The 15,923-nt window shown below is 37.1% G+C and overlaps 1 protein-coding gene across 7 annotated transcripts in view; it reads right to left on the minus strand.

The window, feature by feature from the left end:
* SORCS2 (sortilin related VPS10 domain containing receptor 2) overlaps window positions 1-15,923 on the minus strand; it is a 579,951-nt gene that overhangs the window by 55,172 nt on the left and 508,856 nt on the right. For all 7 annotated transcript variants that reach the window (XM_087736562.1, XM_087736564.1, XM_087736567.1 and 4 more), the window contains exons 12-14: window positions 12,027-12,103; window positions 5,741-5,832; window positions 4,141-4,248 (exon numbers count right to left, since the gene is read on the minus strand). In XM_087736562.1, the coding sequence (XP_087592688.1) occupies window positions 4,141-4,248; window positions 5,741-5,832; window positions 12,027-12,103 (277 nt within the window). The remainder of the gene's footprint in view (window positions 1-4,140; window positions 4,249-5,740; window positions 5,833-12,026; window positions 12,104-15,923) is intronic.

Genomic DNA, 15,923 nt, shown 5'->3' on the forward strand with positions numbered 1-15,923 from the left:
TCTTTCTATATGTTTCCTCCATCTATTGACAGACAGATATGTTCCTCATTATGCAGAGAGTAGAACAACTATTTAATGACTGAGCAATGCTTCTCAAACAAGAGATTAACTAGCTGCAAATAAAACCTAGAATTTGCCTTGGGAAATCAGCTATTCTCTTACATAATGAGGCTTTATCTACCATCTATCTACCTTTTTTAAGGTTGCAGTATGAGAAAGTTAGTAATGAAGAATTCACAACACAGACAAGTACCTCCACCTAGTAAGATACTCAAAGACAACAAGAAAGGTAGTGTGCTGCCATGCATGCCACAATAAGCCCCACAAACTACATGTAATGTTGACCGTTATTGATGTTAAAGGTGAGGCTGACATTCCTAGCAGAATTGACAGTTGCAAAAATCCAGATGGTTCTCCCTAATATCTAACACCTGTTAATATCATACTCACCTTGTTTTGATTAAGCTTAAACTAGACTATTTTCTTGCTTCCATTATCACTTAGGAACCCAAGAGGAATGCAACAACACACTTTCAAGACAGCAAAACGCACATCTAGGAGTTCTGCAGTTCAGAGATGTCACAAAGTTCCCAGCAGCATCTTAAGTTGTCACTCTACAAGACCTTAGAAAAAAAATCCCTCTGGAAAAAAATACAATTACCCATAAGGAAGATTTTGATTCTACCTGACATAAAGAAAAGCAGTCTTTTTATGTAACCTCCGATTGGCCTTTTAAAAGGGGCCATGGTCTGTGGTACCATGGTTATTGTGCCTACTGGGTTTACACTGCAATCTAAACAACCTGGTTTGGGAAACACTCCCAGAAGCTGAACTGTGATTTAGAAGTTACTTAACAGGTTTGAAACTTTCATTATATGAACAACTTCCTCTGAAGAGGAACATCAATATTTCAGACACAAAAATTCTTCCTTTTTTCACTGAGTTAGGCCATTACTCTATCCAGCATTATTAAGTAATTTTTCCCAAATATAATATATTGTTAAGTATAACATTGGGTTGCAGTAGCTTTCATTCTTAAAGAATTTAGAAGAAAATAAAGCCTACTAGACCATACACTATTTTAATATGTAACAGTTAGTTGAGAAAATTTCTTAGCTAGCCTTACTAATTTAGCAATAAATGGTGGATTTGAGCTCTCAATTTAGAAATTGATTTTTACACAGATCGAGTTTCCTAAACTTTATGAATACTTTATTGTTTATGTTTCCTAAAACTCTTAGCTAGGTCTATTTAGAAACCGATTTTTACACAGAATGAGTTTCCTAACGTTTTTGAATACTTTACTACTTAAAACTCCTAAAAATCTTAACTAGGTCCATTGTAGAGCACGATGGAATAAAATATATTTTCCTTGGCATTGCAGTGTACATATTTTGAATACTGCAGGGGATTTTGATGAATGATTTAGATTAATGTCGACTGGCAGATGACAACTCAGTTTTACGAAAACTTTTGACAAGTCAACATTTGTTTTTTCTCTGTTTTGGAGAAAACACAAAACTTTCTGAAATAAAGACTTGAAGCAACCAGGTTCACATTCCCTTCTTTCTTCAGCAAAGCTTTCCAGACCACTTCATTTTGGGTAAGTTAGGACAAAACAGGAATTCAAACGGAAGTCCCTTATGAGTCAGGTCAACATCCCAGTCACGATGCTGAAGAATGAGAAGTCTCTCTTACACACAGTGCTACCAGGTCCCTTAATGTCTTTCGCAGATAATCTTTTTGTGGATTTTTTTTTTAAATAAAAATTAAAAACCTTGAAGGAAATCCCTAAGCTGGTTTCAGTGGAAGCAGGATTTTACCCTACAGTAACAGCTGCTCTCCATACAAGTAAAATATTCTTTGAGTCTTTTGTAAGTTTATTCTAGAAGCTTTAAATAAAACAGTCTCTGTTCCACAGTTTTGCTGTACACTTTTTCAGTTATTACTTTCCCACTTCAGAATTATGTTATCTCTCTACTAATTTATGCAGATTTTGACATTGGACTCTCTACTCCAAGTCCTTACTCAAACAAACTCCCTAACAAAGGGAGAAAATGAAATTCCTGTACAAGTAAAAAATGTCAGACTAGGTCTTTAGTAATGGATTTGGGGGTTCCTTAGGGTGAAAGACACTGTTAATTTATTGCCGTTACCATACACAAGTTCATTTTATCATGTTCTACCCAGAAAAACAAACAAACAAACAAAAAAAACCAAAACCCAACTTTTTATCTAATAACATGGAAAAGATGGCATAGTTGATATTTTTTTCAGGGACTGCATATCAGTGGATGACATTTCTCAAAAGCAGCAAATCATTGCAGATTAAGTCATGCGCAGCAGCTCAGTACAAGCATGAAGTTTTGAGAGAAAATGACCTAAGCCAGACAGAACGACAAAAGGTCTTGATGTAAAGTCAGACAGACCACCACTGGTTAGACAGCACCCTGAAGGTAAAACCCAATCGATAGCAGTAGGAGTGACTAGGAAGCTGATGTAACAGCAACAAGGAAACACATACTATAACTTTATTCTTCCCATTATCTTTAGAGTCTGGTAGGAAGGCTGCAAGTCTTTTCAGGGTCAGTCTGTGACAGTAAGTGGTTAATGTCCTCCATGTTCAGTAGAACTAGCTGCAAAGTAAGATCCTACAAGCCTGGCATTGAGATGCTGGAGTCAGACTCTTGCTCTGCCCTTAGAAACATACAAGTCAAATCTGGGCTCATGTACCAAATCTAGCTACAGTTTTACGTATTTCAGATGGATGATTTCAAAAAGGTATCGTCTTACGTAAGCTCTTTAGCTTATTCACCCAGATATTTAAGTACATCTTCACAAAACCACTGTATTTAATGATACTTAATAATAATAAAAAAACCCCTCACAGACCATATAGTCATCACACATCATTTTATCTGCCAGTAAGTACAGTTTAGGATAAGCTTTTGATCCCTCTGCTTCCACTGAAATCAATGGAAATCCTTCATTCAGAGGCATAAGTATCTCCGTGTGGCATATATTATACTATCAAAAAACCTTTTGCTTGAGAGAAGGGGAAGATGGTTGAGTAATACTGTTCTTCTCAGGTGATATATGTATAACAGAGGATAAATAGGACAGTGGAGGAAGAAAGAACAGACCAAATTCACTCCTGCGCAGTACAGTGTTACAAACTCGGCGCACCGCTTTTAAGAACATTGGGTAGGATTTCTGTTTTGCTCAGGATCCTTTACACAACTCCACACTAGGCTATTTTTTTTTTTCCTGGGGAAAATGCTACTGGGACACGTCAAAGGCAGCTCTAGTTGTAACTCCTAGGAGAAAAAGCTTGTCATGAACATGCTGAGCTCCAATATAAAGGATCACAGAAGCTGTTCTGATAGGAGCACACGTAATAACGTGCACACCTCTGAGTGCATTCCCCTTTCCTGCTGCAGTCAGCATGTGCCTTTCTCTCTAATTGGACAGGTGTTTTTTAGTCTCAGACACTTCTAAAATATGAGCATTTATCCTAGAGATGGAGCAAAAACTGCAGCTCAGATCCAGATGTCCCTGGCCCTTTCAAAAAAGATAAACAGGGGCCTGAGCTGCAGAATTTGGCTATTTTTAACTCTATTCACAGCATCTGCCTCAGTCACTGCACAGAATTAAAACATGTATTTGTTAGCACAGTGTTTGGTCACACAAAGTACTGCAATGCTAGTTACTAGGACAACAACACAGTTGTTTACACTGTGAAGACAATTTTCACAAGAAGAATGGATAGATATTTAGCATTTTTAAAGTCTGCCTAAGAATCAGTAGAAAATAGAAAAAAATGCAGGAAATGGATATTTTTTTACCTATGTTTCTCAAATTTGTATTTGCAGTCCTATTATTCCACTCTCCCTGGTGGTATCTTTGCGAAATTTCATATGAACATAACACTTCACCTTTACAATCTGAAATACTGCACTCAGATAATTTCAAAGACAGGATGCTTACTAGGGCTGTTTGGACATCAGTGTAAGAGTCTGTGTGACTGCAAGAAGAAAAAGTCACTGACTCAAGGACTACCTCAGACATCCACAAGTAAAAATATGCTCAAGTGCATACGCAGAGAGAGCCCTGAAAAAAGAGATGAAACCAGAAACTTACGTCATGACCAGTGTCTCATCTCCAGGTTCACTAAGTAATCCATCTACAAAGACTGAAGTGCTGGTAAAATTATGCGTACTCCAAGTCTGGCCTTCATCTATGCTGAACCTGTAAAAAAGCAGAAATGGTTTTCATTTACAACTATTATTATACAAAACAGAATTCATTCATTCATTCAAAAAAAAAATCCCCTCACTACTCAAGCCCAGGATTTATGATCACCAAAATATAATATGCCTGGACAGTATAAAATACAATGTGCCTGGACAGTATATATCATATTAACATGATCTTTTTCTCAGCAATGTATCCAGGGCCTCACATCTTTATTGGAAGGTGTATAATAAGTTCGCCACAACAATGGAAAGTCTCAGGCAGATTAAAACTTGAGGTCTGTCAACAAACTATCTTGCTTCCTTGTAGGTTCATGAGCAAGTTAATTTACACTTCATTCTTTCTAGCAGTCTCTGAGCTAGAGACCTGTTAAGCAGAGGTCAGTGAAACATGAGAGGCAAAACAGCTCAATTGCTAAAATACGTGGGCGGTTCAGTAACTGCAGGCACCAAGATGATGGCCCTTCACAGCTGCTACCATCCACTTAAAAATTTTCAAAAGATGCTGATGAATCAGCAAAACCTATTTCAAATACTCTGTGCACCCAAAATTTATGAATAAAAATCTCTTTTCTTGCGTCCATTTTCTCCAGGTCTTTTGGATAGTAGGTTAATGATGGCTTTCGTTCTAGCTAACCAAGTACATAGCCTAGTTCCTACCAGTATATACAGTATTATGCAAAAACGAATCTAGTCACAAGTGATAAAGAGCTCTTACGTTTTTTACGCCAAAGATGATAGTTTTGTATGACATTACATAAGGTTACCATATTTTGCTTCACTATCATACAGTTTAAAACTTGATATTTTATAACAAAATGCTTTGCAGCAAATCTTTCCTGCCAAACAAGCTGAGAAGGCCACTTGCTGCATTATCACTATGTGACAAGATCTACACATACTACAGTTAATTTGTGCATGAATATCTCGGAACAACTGGGCTTCTTGCGTACTGTATTACACAGCACATAAGCACACATAAGTCCTTTCTCTATTGTCTCCTGAAGTCTACATTATATTGATCTTCCCAGAGCAACTGAGGGCTATCTCCAACATCTTCATTCACTGTGGCCCTTGGAGGGGACAGAGCCTTATTACAGTATGACTGACTGGATACCTAAGCCTTACATGCATCATAAGTTGAGCACCATTGCCATATCCTGCTCGTGCAAACCAGTAGCAGATAACAATCATGCCAAACATGGCTTGTACTGTAGAGTTCCAGGATAGCCTTTTAAGCAAAAGTATCTACGCTGATGCAAGAAAATTTTATGATGATTAACGCGTTATGCCATGGTACCTTCAGCACCATGAAGTAATCTTTAAGAAAACATCCACCTGCATTTTGTTAACTTAATGAATGTTAAATTAAGCTGAGTCCACCTGCATTTCATGCAAGATCACATTGAAATGCTCATCTTAAACTCTGAATTTTGCCTGAGGTCTTGAATACACAATAGCTCTACTCTAATTGACTGTAGGATTACTTGAGTATTTTCAGAGGGATAGAGGTGTCTTTGATGGCCACAATAACTCCACCATGGTCCAGGTACAAGATATGATGCTCTTCTTCAAAGACCTACAAGTCAGACAAAAAAAGGCCAGCTAAGCAAATGTATAAAACAGCAGAAATAAAATGTATGAGCAAACCAGGATTAAAAGACTTATATGTTTTATAATGTCCGCACTTCAAATTGGAAAGGACATAAAAGTCAGTTTAACTCTTATATTTCTCCCAGCTGTAAAAGAAAAGAACGTTAAGCAGGTGAATCAGAAAATGTTCAGGTTCAAATCACAGTCAGATTAAACTGTCTGAAATGATTTTAGCCCATGCTTATATTTCTCACAGTATGCATTCTGCATTCCTTCCTATTATATATCACCAAGTGACCTATCACCTTACTTTGGTATTTGCCATATTCTGTGTATCTTGCAGAATAAAATGCTTTGTAGTCTAATTCTAAAAAAAATAGGAAAAGTATTGCTGTCTGTGACTTTCTCACATGTTCTCCAGACTCTACAGAACTTGAAACAATTGGTGCAAGCATGTTTTCTGCATTTCCAGTGTCAATGATTTATTTAAATTCAAACTTTATGTGATCTCACAGAGAGGCCACTCTGAGTTCTGAACCAAAATACACGTAATATTAATTTAATGGTATAAAGGATTCAAAATTTCCTAAATTCTTTTCATTCATTTTCCAGAGGTCATCAGCAGTACTAAAACAGGTAAATATCTTCCCTTTTTAAAATCTGAAATCTGTTTTAAGAGAGGGCCTACTCATGTTATTAACCTGTGAAAGTACATTTAACATAAGAGCAGGTGATAAAGTGAGAGTTACTACACACATTTAGCAGTTAATAGATGGATGTGCAGCCTCCTACACGCTTTGACAAAGCAAAGGTGAAAAACACAAAGGTTAGCTTTACTTTGCCTTGTGAATGAAAAAACCTGACAATACTAAATGCCTCCTTTTTAACAATACTAAATGCTACATTTAGGATTTATCAGCAAGACCAAACCAGAGGTGGGGGGGGAAGTATCTTACAGCACATTCACAATTACTTCAAAAATAGTAAGCATTTAATTTGGGTTCAGAATTCAGTCTTCCTCTCATCTAATAAGAGCATATTTTATGGCAATCCTAGGACTTCAAGTATCTGATCAACTTGTCAGTGTTGCCAATTTACAGACGAGGCATTTGATATGAGGCATTTACAGGCCTATCTACTTGTTCCACACAGCTGCATATTTTAGAAGAGAATTCAGTAAAGGATGGACATTAATTTTAGATGCACTTCAAAAGGATGAGATCAGCTGGAGTCAGATAAGCAAGCAGAATTTTGATCCTCCTCTAAACTTTGTTTGAACTTTTGCTCAAATCAAAATGAAACAGCATATGCTGGGACACGAAGCCTCCAAAAGCTTCACCATCACACTGAAGATAAGGGAAGCTGGTATCTGCACCACTTTATCCAAATCAGGTTTTCCCAGAAAAGCACCACGGCACTTCCTCATGCACCATTTCAGTACTCCAGCTTTACCCTACATCCACTTGGCACACTAAAAAGCACAGTGGACACATTACAGGCACATTTATGCCATCTTTATATTATGCTCTTCTTGCACACATTTCAAACATTTAATAACCAAGATGTATGACATTCCTGATGAAAACAACTCTTCATCTTCAGTACACTGAAAAGAATTAATGATTTCATGCCTTGGAGTTCAGCACACAAGCAAATATTTATGTTTACTTTCTAGAAGCAAAACCAAGACAAACAGTTTGCAAAGGATTTAGGCAAAGGTGGTCCCAGTGTCAGAGCTGAAGTTTGAACCCAGGAACAAGTGATATATATGTTCACAGCCAGCCACGAATTCTGATATGTCTCTTTCCACTAACTGAAGTCAGGTAATAAATTTATTACAACCCTTACTAGTAGCCAGCAACTACAGAAGTAGATTTTTATAACCTATTTCTATGTTTTTTCCTTCTTCTGTAATTTTTGGAGCATGTTATGTGCTTTACAATTGTAACGTCATCTTCTTTTCTCTCCCTCTACTCTCCATGTTTCTTCCTGTGTCTGTCCTAACAACTTCAGCAGCTATTTCAGGCCAGGATATCTGTTGGGAGCAATTAGGAGAGTTCCATGAAATCAATGAAAACATGTTTAAATGGTCCTAGAGAAATATACTCCACGCAATTTTACTCTGAGATACTTAAGTTTCAAAAGTAACCAAAAATGCACAAAGTCACTTGCTTCTCTCACAAAGTGACATCCATTTCTAAATTCAAATCTGGAAACAGAAGTTTTCGTACACAGAATAATCCAGTTGGACCTTCCCAGGGGTGAGAGGCTGGGATTGCAGCCTTTACTGTTTTGCTTAAAGGTGTTACCATTCACCTCTTAAGAAGTCCACAGAAAAACAAGTGGTCTTGCTTAAACAAAGGCTTTCCAAATTGCTTTGATAGAAAAGGATTTGACTTAGAGAAATAATATTCCAACAAACAAAGCACTGGACTAAAGCTCCAGAGATCTAGATTCCATTCCTAGACCTAAAACAGACTTTCTGCGTAAGCTTATTAGCTTAATTGGGCGTTTTGTTGCTACACTAGTCACTTTGGTAGCAAATCAAATATGAAAGATTCTTTGTTGCTGATTTTTTCCTTTAATTTGAGCCACTTCTCTTGAAAGCCAGACCTTTCTCTTACTCTGTTTGCCCTGTTTCAAGCCCAGTGTTGTAACAGATGCTGTTGCAATAGCAATGGCAACCATAACTGTGAACAGAAATCAGTTTTTTTTTTTAAATAAATAAAACACACTCATATGTATACACAAGGTCATCCTTAGCATTTGACAGAGTATCCTAGTATCTTAAAAATCAGGACTGAAAAAACAGGCCCCATAAGGGAAAAAAATGTTTAAAACCTGTATGGGCTGAAATTGTGTTCAAAGGTAGCCCATTTCCCCCAGGATGCAAGATTTATTTATCTGACTCCTATCATTTTCATTAACACATTTTATGATATTGTTTTCCTGGTATAATAGACATAGAAATCTTCCAAACAGACATATCTGTCCCATGAGTTTACCTTAGGCTACATCTTCATGGTTCACTTAAGATGATCTAAGCCCACGCAGTTCAGGATAACGTCAAGGTGAGATTCCCTTTTCCTACAGGCCAGATCCCTGCTGCTGCATGGATGTTTAAGTTACTTGTCAATCAGTTCCTAAACTACTGCTATTTACAGTGCAATGTTGTACAGTACAGAGCCACAAATTTCAGTTTGCCTTAAAATGGTACACAGTAGAGCAATGGTTTCACGAGATATCAACAAGCAGCTCAAGCATCATGCAACAAAAAGGCAAGAGAACAACTGGAGCCAGCCCAAGTGGCATTGCAGTTACTTATAATCAGAATCGTTGCTTTACTTTTCCATTTATCACCAGCATTTACTTCATTTCACAAAACATTCACTTGGGCATTTTTATTTCTACTTATGAACACCGGCTGTATATCCTACCATAGTAAGTCTTCCTGAACTCTCATGTGACCTTACCATATGCAAGCTATGGAAATACAAGCTCAGTTGAAATCATTTTAAGTGTATACAGCTAGTTAAGAAATTATTGAAGGAAAATGATGAGTAGATTGTTGTTAAACTGAGAATGTAGTACAAATTCAGGAACTGAGGGACTGGGCCCAGTTATGAATCACAAACTGAATCCGAGTCAACAATGTGATGCTAGTGCAAAGAAGAGAAATCTTCTGAAATGAGGTGCCAGTAATGTCAAGACATCAAGGGCAAACATTTCATTCTGTTTAGTACTGATAAAATTTGTCATTTTGCACCCAGTTTTACCATGCTTCAGGACAGGGATGTCATATTAGATAGTCCAATCAGTGAGCAACAAAAAGGAAAAGCACTTTAGAAATTGGATCCATTAGGAAAATCAGTGGATTTGAGTTTGCTTTTTTCCAAGGGAAAAAACCCTATGCCCTGGGTAGACATGATAATCACCTTTCAACATCTGAAAAGTTATTCAAAGGTGACAGGAAACCACTCCTCTCCAAAGACAAGAAGAAATCAACTTACCTTGCAAAATTTGTGAAACTGCAAGAATAACAGCAAAAAGCACGGCCAGCTTATGTTTAATATTCAGAAAAATCTATGAAGAATGGTGAAACACCACATAGGAAAACTGCAGAATCTCCTACAGTGAAGGATTAACAAACAGGTCTGGCAAACCCTCTGTTAGAGATGTTCTTAGTATGTTTGATACTGCCTTAAAGCACATGGTTGGATTATATGATCTTTGACCTTCCCCCCAGTCCTATATTCCTACGAACCAATACTGCTATTATTTCAGGAAAGCTTTTAATTAATTCCTTGAACTTCCTCCAAAGTCCTTTATATTTACTTTTCTGCATTGCTCTGTCAGTCTACTCAAGCACAGACTGCTCTTCTAGTCTGTAGACAGCTCTGCAACATCATGTGTGGCATGTGAGAAAGGTGACAGGCATTCGCTAATGACAACTGCAAAGTTTCCAAGTCAGTGACTTAAACCCACCCGAAGAGCTATGCCAAAACAAGAGCTTTGCTCTGCTTTTACCAGCTCAGGAGACCTGTAATTTGCTGTCTAAATAATTCCCGTATCATCTGACTGAAGCCTTGTCTTTTTTTGCATGAACTCCAACACAGAAAGGAAATGTACTGCTGTCCCCTGGAAGAACTATTTGATCGTGAACAGTGAGGCCATAAAATACATACAATAATCTACATTTTCATTCTGATGGCAAATATTAAGATTGAGCAAGCTCTTTCAAAGGCTTTGTAGCAGTTTTAATTAAAATAAAGCTAGCAATGTTTTTTTCATTTTGAATGTCGTAATAAGGGATCAGTTTGTGGCTGGTTTTACAGTACGAATAGTCATCTTAAGGTCAAGTTTCATCACATGTCATTTGCCTGAGTGTCTCACAAATAAAAAGCAGTGAAAATATGAATTGGATCCCCTTCACTCTTTCTTTCTTATTTTTCACCCAAGAAAAAACATGGAACTTCGGCAAATGGTGACAATAAATTATTGGAGAGGTCTCTGCAAAGTACTGGACAACACAGTACCCACTGTAAATCCTGGAAGACTTTTGCATTTAAACACCTATTTATCATCTGCTAGAATTCAAGGAGGAGTTTGGCAAAAATTTTATCTTTTAAACCTCAGAGGACATCATCATGACAAAAATAATGTATTTCTTTTAAAAAGTCCTTCTGTGGAGTATTAATGGCACTCTACAATAGCAATGTAAGAAATTGTCTGTATTTTTCTCTTTTTATCTCAAACTCCCTGAGCTCAATAACACTAGTGAGAGCATTTTCACACTCACTTCTTCTCAGATAATAACACAACTGAATTTTATTTTAGCTGAACACTAAAAGACTATTTTACTGGAAATTAAATGACTTTTGGGCACACTTTGGTGGTTTGAGGGTTGGTTTTTTCCTGGATATAAATTATACGTAGATTCCAGAACTTCCTTCCTTATATCTTACGATCGTGATTGTTGTTGCTATTTACACTCAAAAAGAAAATATCCCTGTGACTAAACATTGCTGAGATGGAGCAATTTAGGAAAAAAACACATAATAAAGGTGCAATGTTTAAATTGACACTAGGCATTGGAAGTAAAAGACATCCAGAATTCAAGCAGCACTACAGCTACTACAGCTACTACTACTTTGGTGTTTGTAGTCCCTGAACTGATTAAATCATACTAAAAGACATTCAAAGGTTTAATGCTTTTTCCAAACTCTTTTTGCTTTCTCAGTTTCAATGAGGAACAAAGTTTAAGCTTAAATACCAGTTTTCAGACTATGAAGAATTTCTTCGTTTCTACCTAAACCATGTCTTTTCAGCTTGAAATATTCATACTGCCAGATCTAGCCGAAGTCCACTTCATCACTAGCATAGGAAGATTACTTAAATTATTAAAACCCTAAACAGGCTATGTTTCTTCATGCAAGATACTTCTAAAATCTTTAAAAAGACTAAAGTATTTGAATTTCAGCAGAACCTGACAGCCTGACCAATCTGAGTCTTTGCGAATCACCTCCTTAATCTCTCCCAATTTCCAAGGGAAATGGGGATAATAATAGCCACCTCCCTCAAAACAGTGGGTATATAAAGAGTAGTTAAGTATTATAAAACTCATCATATTGGGTACATTAAAATTATTTCCAGGTGTCTTTGATGGTTCCTGTTTCCTACCTGACGCCATGTGTTCCCACAGTCAGACGTTATATACATTTCTTCTTTATACTCAACCAGCTGGGACCCCAGATTACCTGTAATGAAACAGGAGGAAACAAGGGTTGCATCCACACGAACAAGAGAGATTGGATCTAGTCCTGACACCAGTCAGAGTGAGAAGTTTCTACATCAGAGCAAGAACTAAACTTACTTCATTTCTGGTAGCACCAGATAAATCCTTTTAAAAACACATATGTACACTTTTAACTCTTTCCTTTACATTGCTAGCTATCCATAGGTGGGAGCGATGAGGCTTAATTCCAATTTTGAAACATTGAAAAATATTGAAAATATAGAGGCCAAACTAACATTTTGGTTTTGTTGCTGCATGCTGAAAAATTATTATAAAAGAATGTGTATTTAAAATGTAAGTCTGAAACGCCCATAAACTCAGAAGCCATACCTTAACCTTAATTACATTCTGTAAAATTATTCATCTTGAATTGTTAAAATAAAAAAAAATGTTTTATCTGTAAGACTTTATGAAGTGGTAGCAAAATCTAGAATCTGGAGAAATACTGAAAAGAGGGGGCAGGGAGGTTGAAAAAGTGTGTAAGTACAAAAAAATCTAAAGCAGAATTACTTGATTTACCTAAATATTGACCAGGAAGCTACTGAATATTTTGACAAAAAGCACTGAGGAGCAGCAGCTAGCATTCACATTACTGCAAAGCAAACAGAATTGTTAAAACAAACTTGTGGAAGATGCTCTTAACAGATACAATTCCAAATACCGAGATCTCCATCTTTTAGCATGCGGTATTTCAAATAGCAAACTATTAAACCACCAGGCAGTTTACAGTATTCTAGGGGAGAAGCAATCATAGCACAATATTGCTTCTAAATTATATCCTCCAGGGGATTTTGACTTAAATATATGGTTTGCAAGTTTTTACAGTAAAAATAAGATCGAAGTTATCAGATCCTCTTAAGCAGAAGAGACGAAGAAAGAAAACACTTGAGATTAGGATAGCTGTATGAAATTTCAATTGTGTGTTATATAAATAGCTGTTTTTAACCACCAAAACTGATCTGTTTATGCAGAGTGTGCTCATTAGTGCTGAAAGGTTCCTGAGAGGAATGACAGTGCCCACTGCCCAAAATACACACTCTATTTGGACTGTCAAAATTGCATGTGCTCCACTGTTTAGTGGTATAACTCTACACTATTTAACCCTAAATACAGCCTAGACAGGATTAGAATATTTATGTTGAATCAGGGAATTTATAGGAGTCAGTTCATTTCTTTCAACTCTATCTAATGTTTCAGAAGATGCCACTGCCACTTCTTGGGTTTTCATCTTTCCAACCCACTTCACGCTCTCTATCAAATAATTCAGCACAGATTCAGTTGGCCGTGTCATTTTGAAAATAAGTCCCTAGTCCTGTAGGCAACGAGCTTTGATAAGGTCAGTACAGTATAGATGAAAGTGATGTGGACTGAACACATACTTAAGAACAAGGCTTATATGGATGAAGCAGACATAAGACCGGTAAGATTAAAAATGTGCCAAAACCACCTTAGACTCAAAGTGCAGGGATGACCCTCATGACTACTACTGGATGTGACAGCAGTTGCGCCAAGTGGGAAGGAAAGAGATATGGGTGATTATGGAGCAAACAGCCCCTATTTTTTTCCCTGCAAACATCTTCATCTTCAAAAACAATCCACCATTAAGGCAGCACCAAGGTCACGGGGTGCTCACCCAGGAGATGCGTGGTCTCACCTTCCTACCGCTCTGCCTGCTGACGTGGTCCATGCAGCCAGGGTAGAGAGGGCCATCATATGGCTTCCCAAAAGGGTTATCATTTACATATATGGCTATCTAGTTTTAAGAAACAAAGGTTCTAGTGATACCAGCAATCAAAATCAAACCTCCATGACAGAAATGACAGAAAGTTACAACTACATCATCAGTGTTAAGGACAAAGGACCATAGCCCTAACACAAGGTTCAAATTTTTAAAAAGACAGATTAAGCTTTTGGTTTTATTCTGTCCAATAGTCCTTGGAAAATTACATGTTTTGGTTACAGTCATGTTGCATCCATTTAGGCACATCTTCCAGTATAAGAGAAAAAAGCCCCAACAATTAAGCATGATTAAGTTGTGAATATTATCTAATGACACAGATCTAAAATGAAAGCTTCAGATCTGAATTCAGTGTTATTTTTTCCCTAAATTAAAGTTTATTTAAATCTATTTGGTTTACGGCCATTTTCAATTTATTATCACTTTGAATCCTAGAACCCCATGTAAGCAAAGATCAGGAAACATGATCTGATTTTCCTGAGTCTCACAGATCTCATCAGCAAGTAGGACCAGATCCCATCAGCTTTGTGTAGCAAAGATTAATCTGGTCACTTAGGAGGTACGAATGAGAAATCATCTTCTCAGGATTTGTAGGAAGGGAAGGGAGATTTGATTTGCTGTTTATACAAAATGTATTTCTTTTGCTATTCTTACTTTCCTTTGTACAGTTCTCACTGGTATATGTTTCTGCAAATGGGTATATTCTTGTGCTTCTGCAATTACTAACAGAACTTTTTCTTTGGGATAGCTGGGGATAGAAATATTTATTTCCTTGCTAGAATCTAAAGTATTGCTGTCAGTCCCTTTACATAGATACCTTTAATGAATGCATTGTTAGTTTTGCTCCTGGATAAATGCTGTTTATTCTACCTCTTTTGACCACTTACTGAAATCTGCTTGCATGAGTAGGTTTTTATTTTGAGAATTGCTATGGGTCTGTATTTTAAAAAGTGCAGTGGTAAATTGCCTTAGCTAATGGAGAATTAGTCTGTAAACTAAACAGCATCAACTTGTGCTTCTTTAGAAAGCCTTTTATATCCAGCTGATATGGTAATGACTGAAAGGTATTAGCAACAGCTTTGTAATTGCGGCTCTGTAACAAGACAGACATGACTTCTCCTAGTTTTGGTTTTACCTTTATTGCCTTTTCTTGGTAAATGAGCAAAAGGAGTTGGCGAACTCAATTATAATTACAGAGAAATGCCATTATGTCAAAAAACACGACTGATGACAAACTTAGCATAGAGGCTGGTGTACTGCTTTGGGAAAAAGGACTTCACTGCTCTGTGACCTTTGAAAGCAGTCTGTCCCCAGACCAAGGGTGAAAACCAAGAGGTGGTGCATGCAGGAACTTCTGATTGCCGACATAATGTTCTGTGCATTAATGAAGGCTGTAATTTTCACCACTTCCAGATTTTCTAGGAGACGCAATTATCGCAATTATATTACATAATTTTGCAGACTTTATAAACTCAAGTCTTCAAGCCCATAAGACAACCTAGAAAGTAAGGGAGGATAAAACTTTTCAATTTAGTTGCAGTTTGCTATGTGGGTACTGCAGACAATGTCTTGCTGAAAAACAGCGTCAGTGGATTCAGAAAGAAAAAGCAGGTGAGGCAGCAAGCAGGAAACCTGCATCACCAAAGGAGAGAAGGAGGCTCTTGCAAAGCACAGGGGGATATTTACACTGGGAAGCAGCCACGTCTCGGGGTGACAGGCAGAAGGAACTTTCCACAGGAACACATAGGGGTGTGTGATGAGTTTAAGCCAAGGGTACCTTTGAAAGCTGTTAGCCTGAAAACGTAGAACCGGAATAAAACTAAGTCCTTCAAAGAACTTAGCAGACTCACCACAGTTTTCTGTGCAAACCTTTCTACTTAACGTGTCTCACACAACAGTTATGAGTTTTCTCTATTTAAAGAGTTACATTGTTTTAACTTTTTTTTTATATTCTAATAAAAAATAGCTTAAAAGATTTGGGACATTCTGTTATTTTTGAGATTTAAAATAAAGTGCAGAATTTTACTTCACGGCTCTAGCTACC

The sequence above is a fragment of the Nipponia nippon genome, unplaced genomic scaffold (genome assembly GCF_047370975.1).
Source record: "Nipponia nippon isolate SJK-2023a ecotype South Korea unplaced genomic scaffold, ASM4737097v1 scaffold_6, whole genome shotgun sequence".
Taxonomy (NCBI): Eukaryota; Metazoa; Chordata; class Aves; order Pelecaniformes; family Threskiornithidae; genus Nipponia; species Nipponia nippon.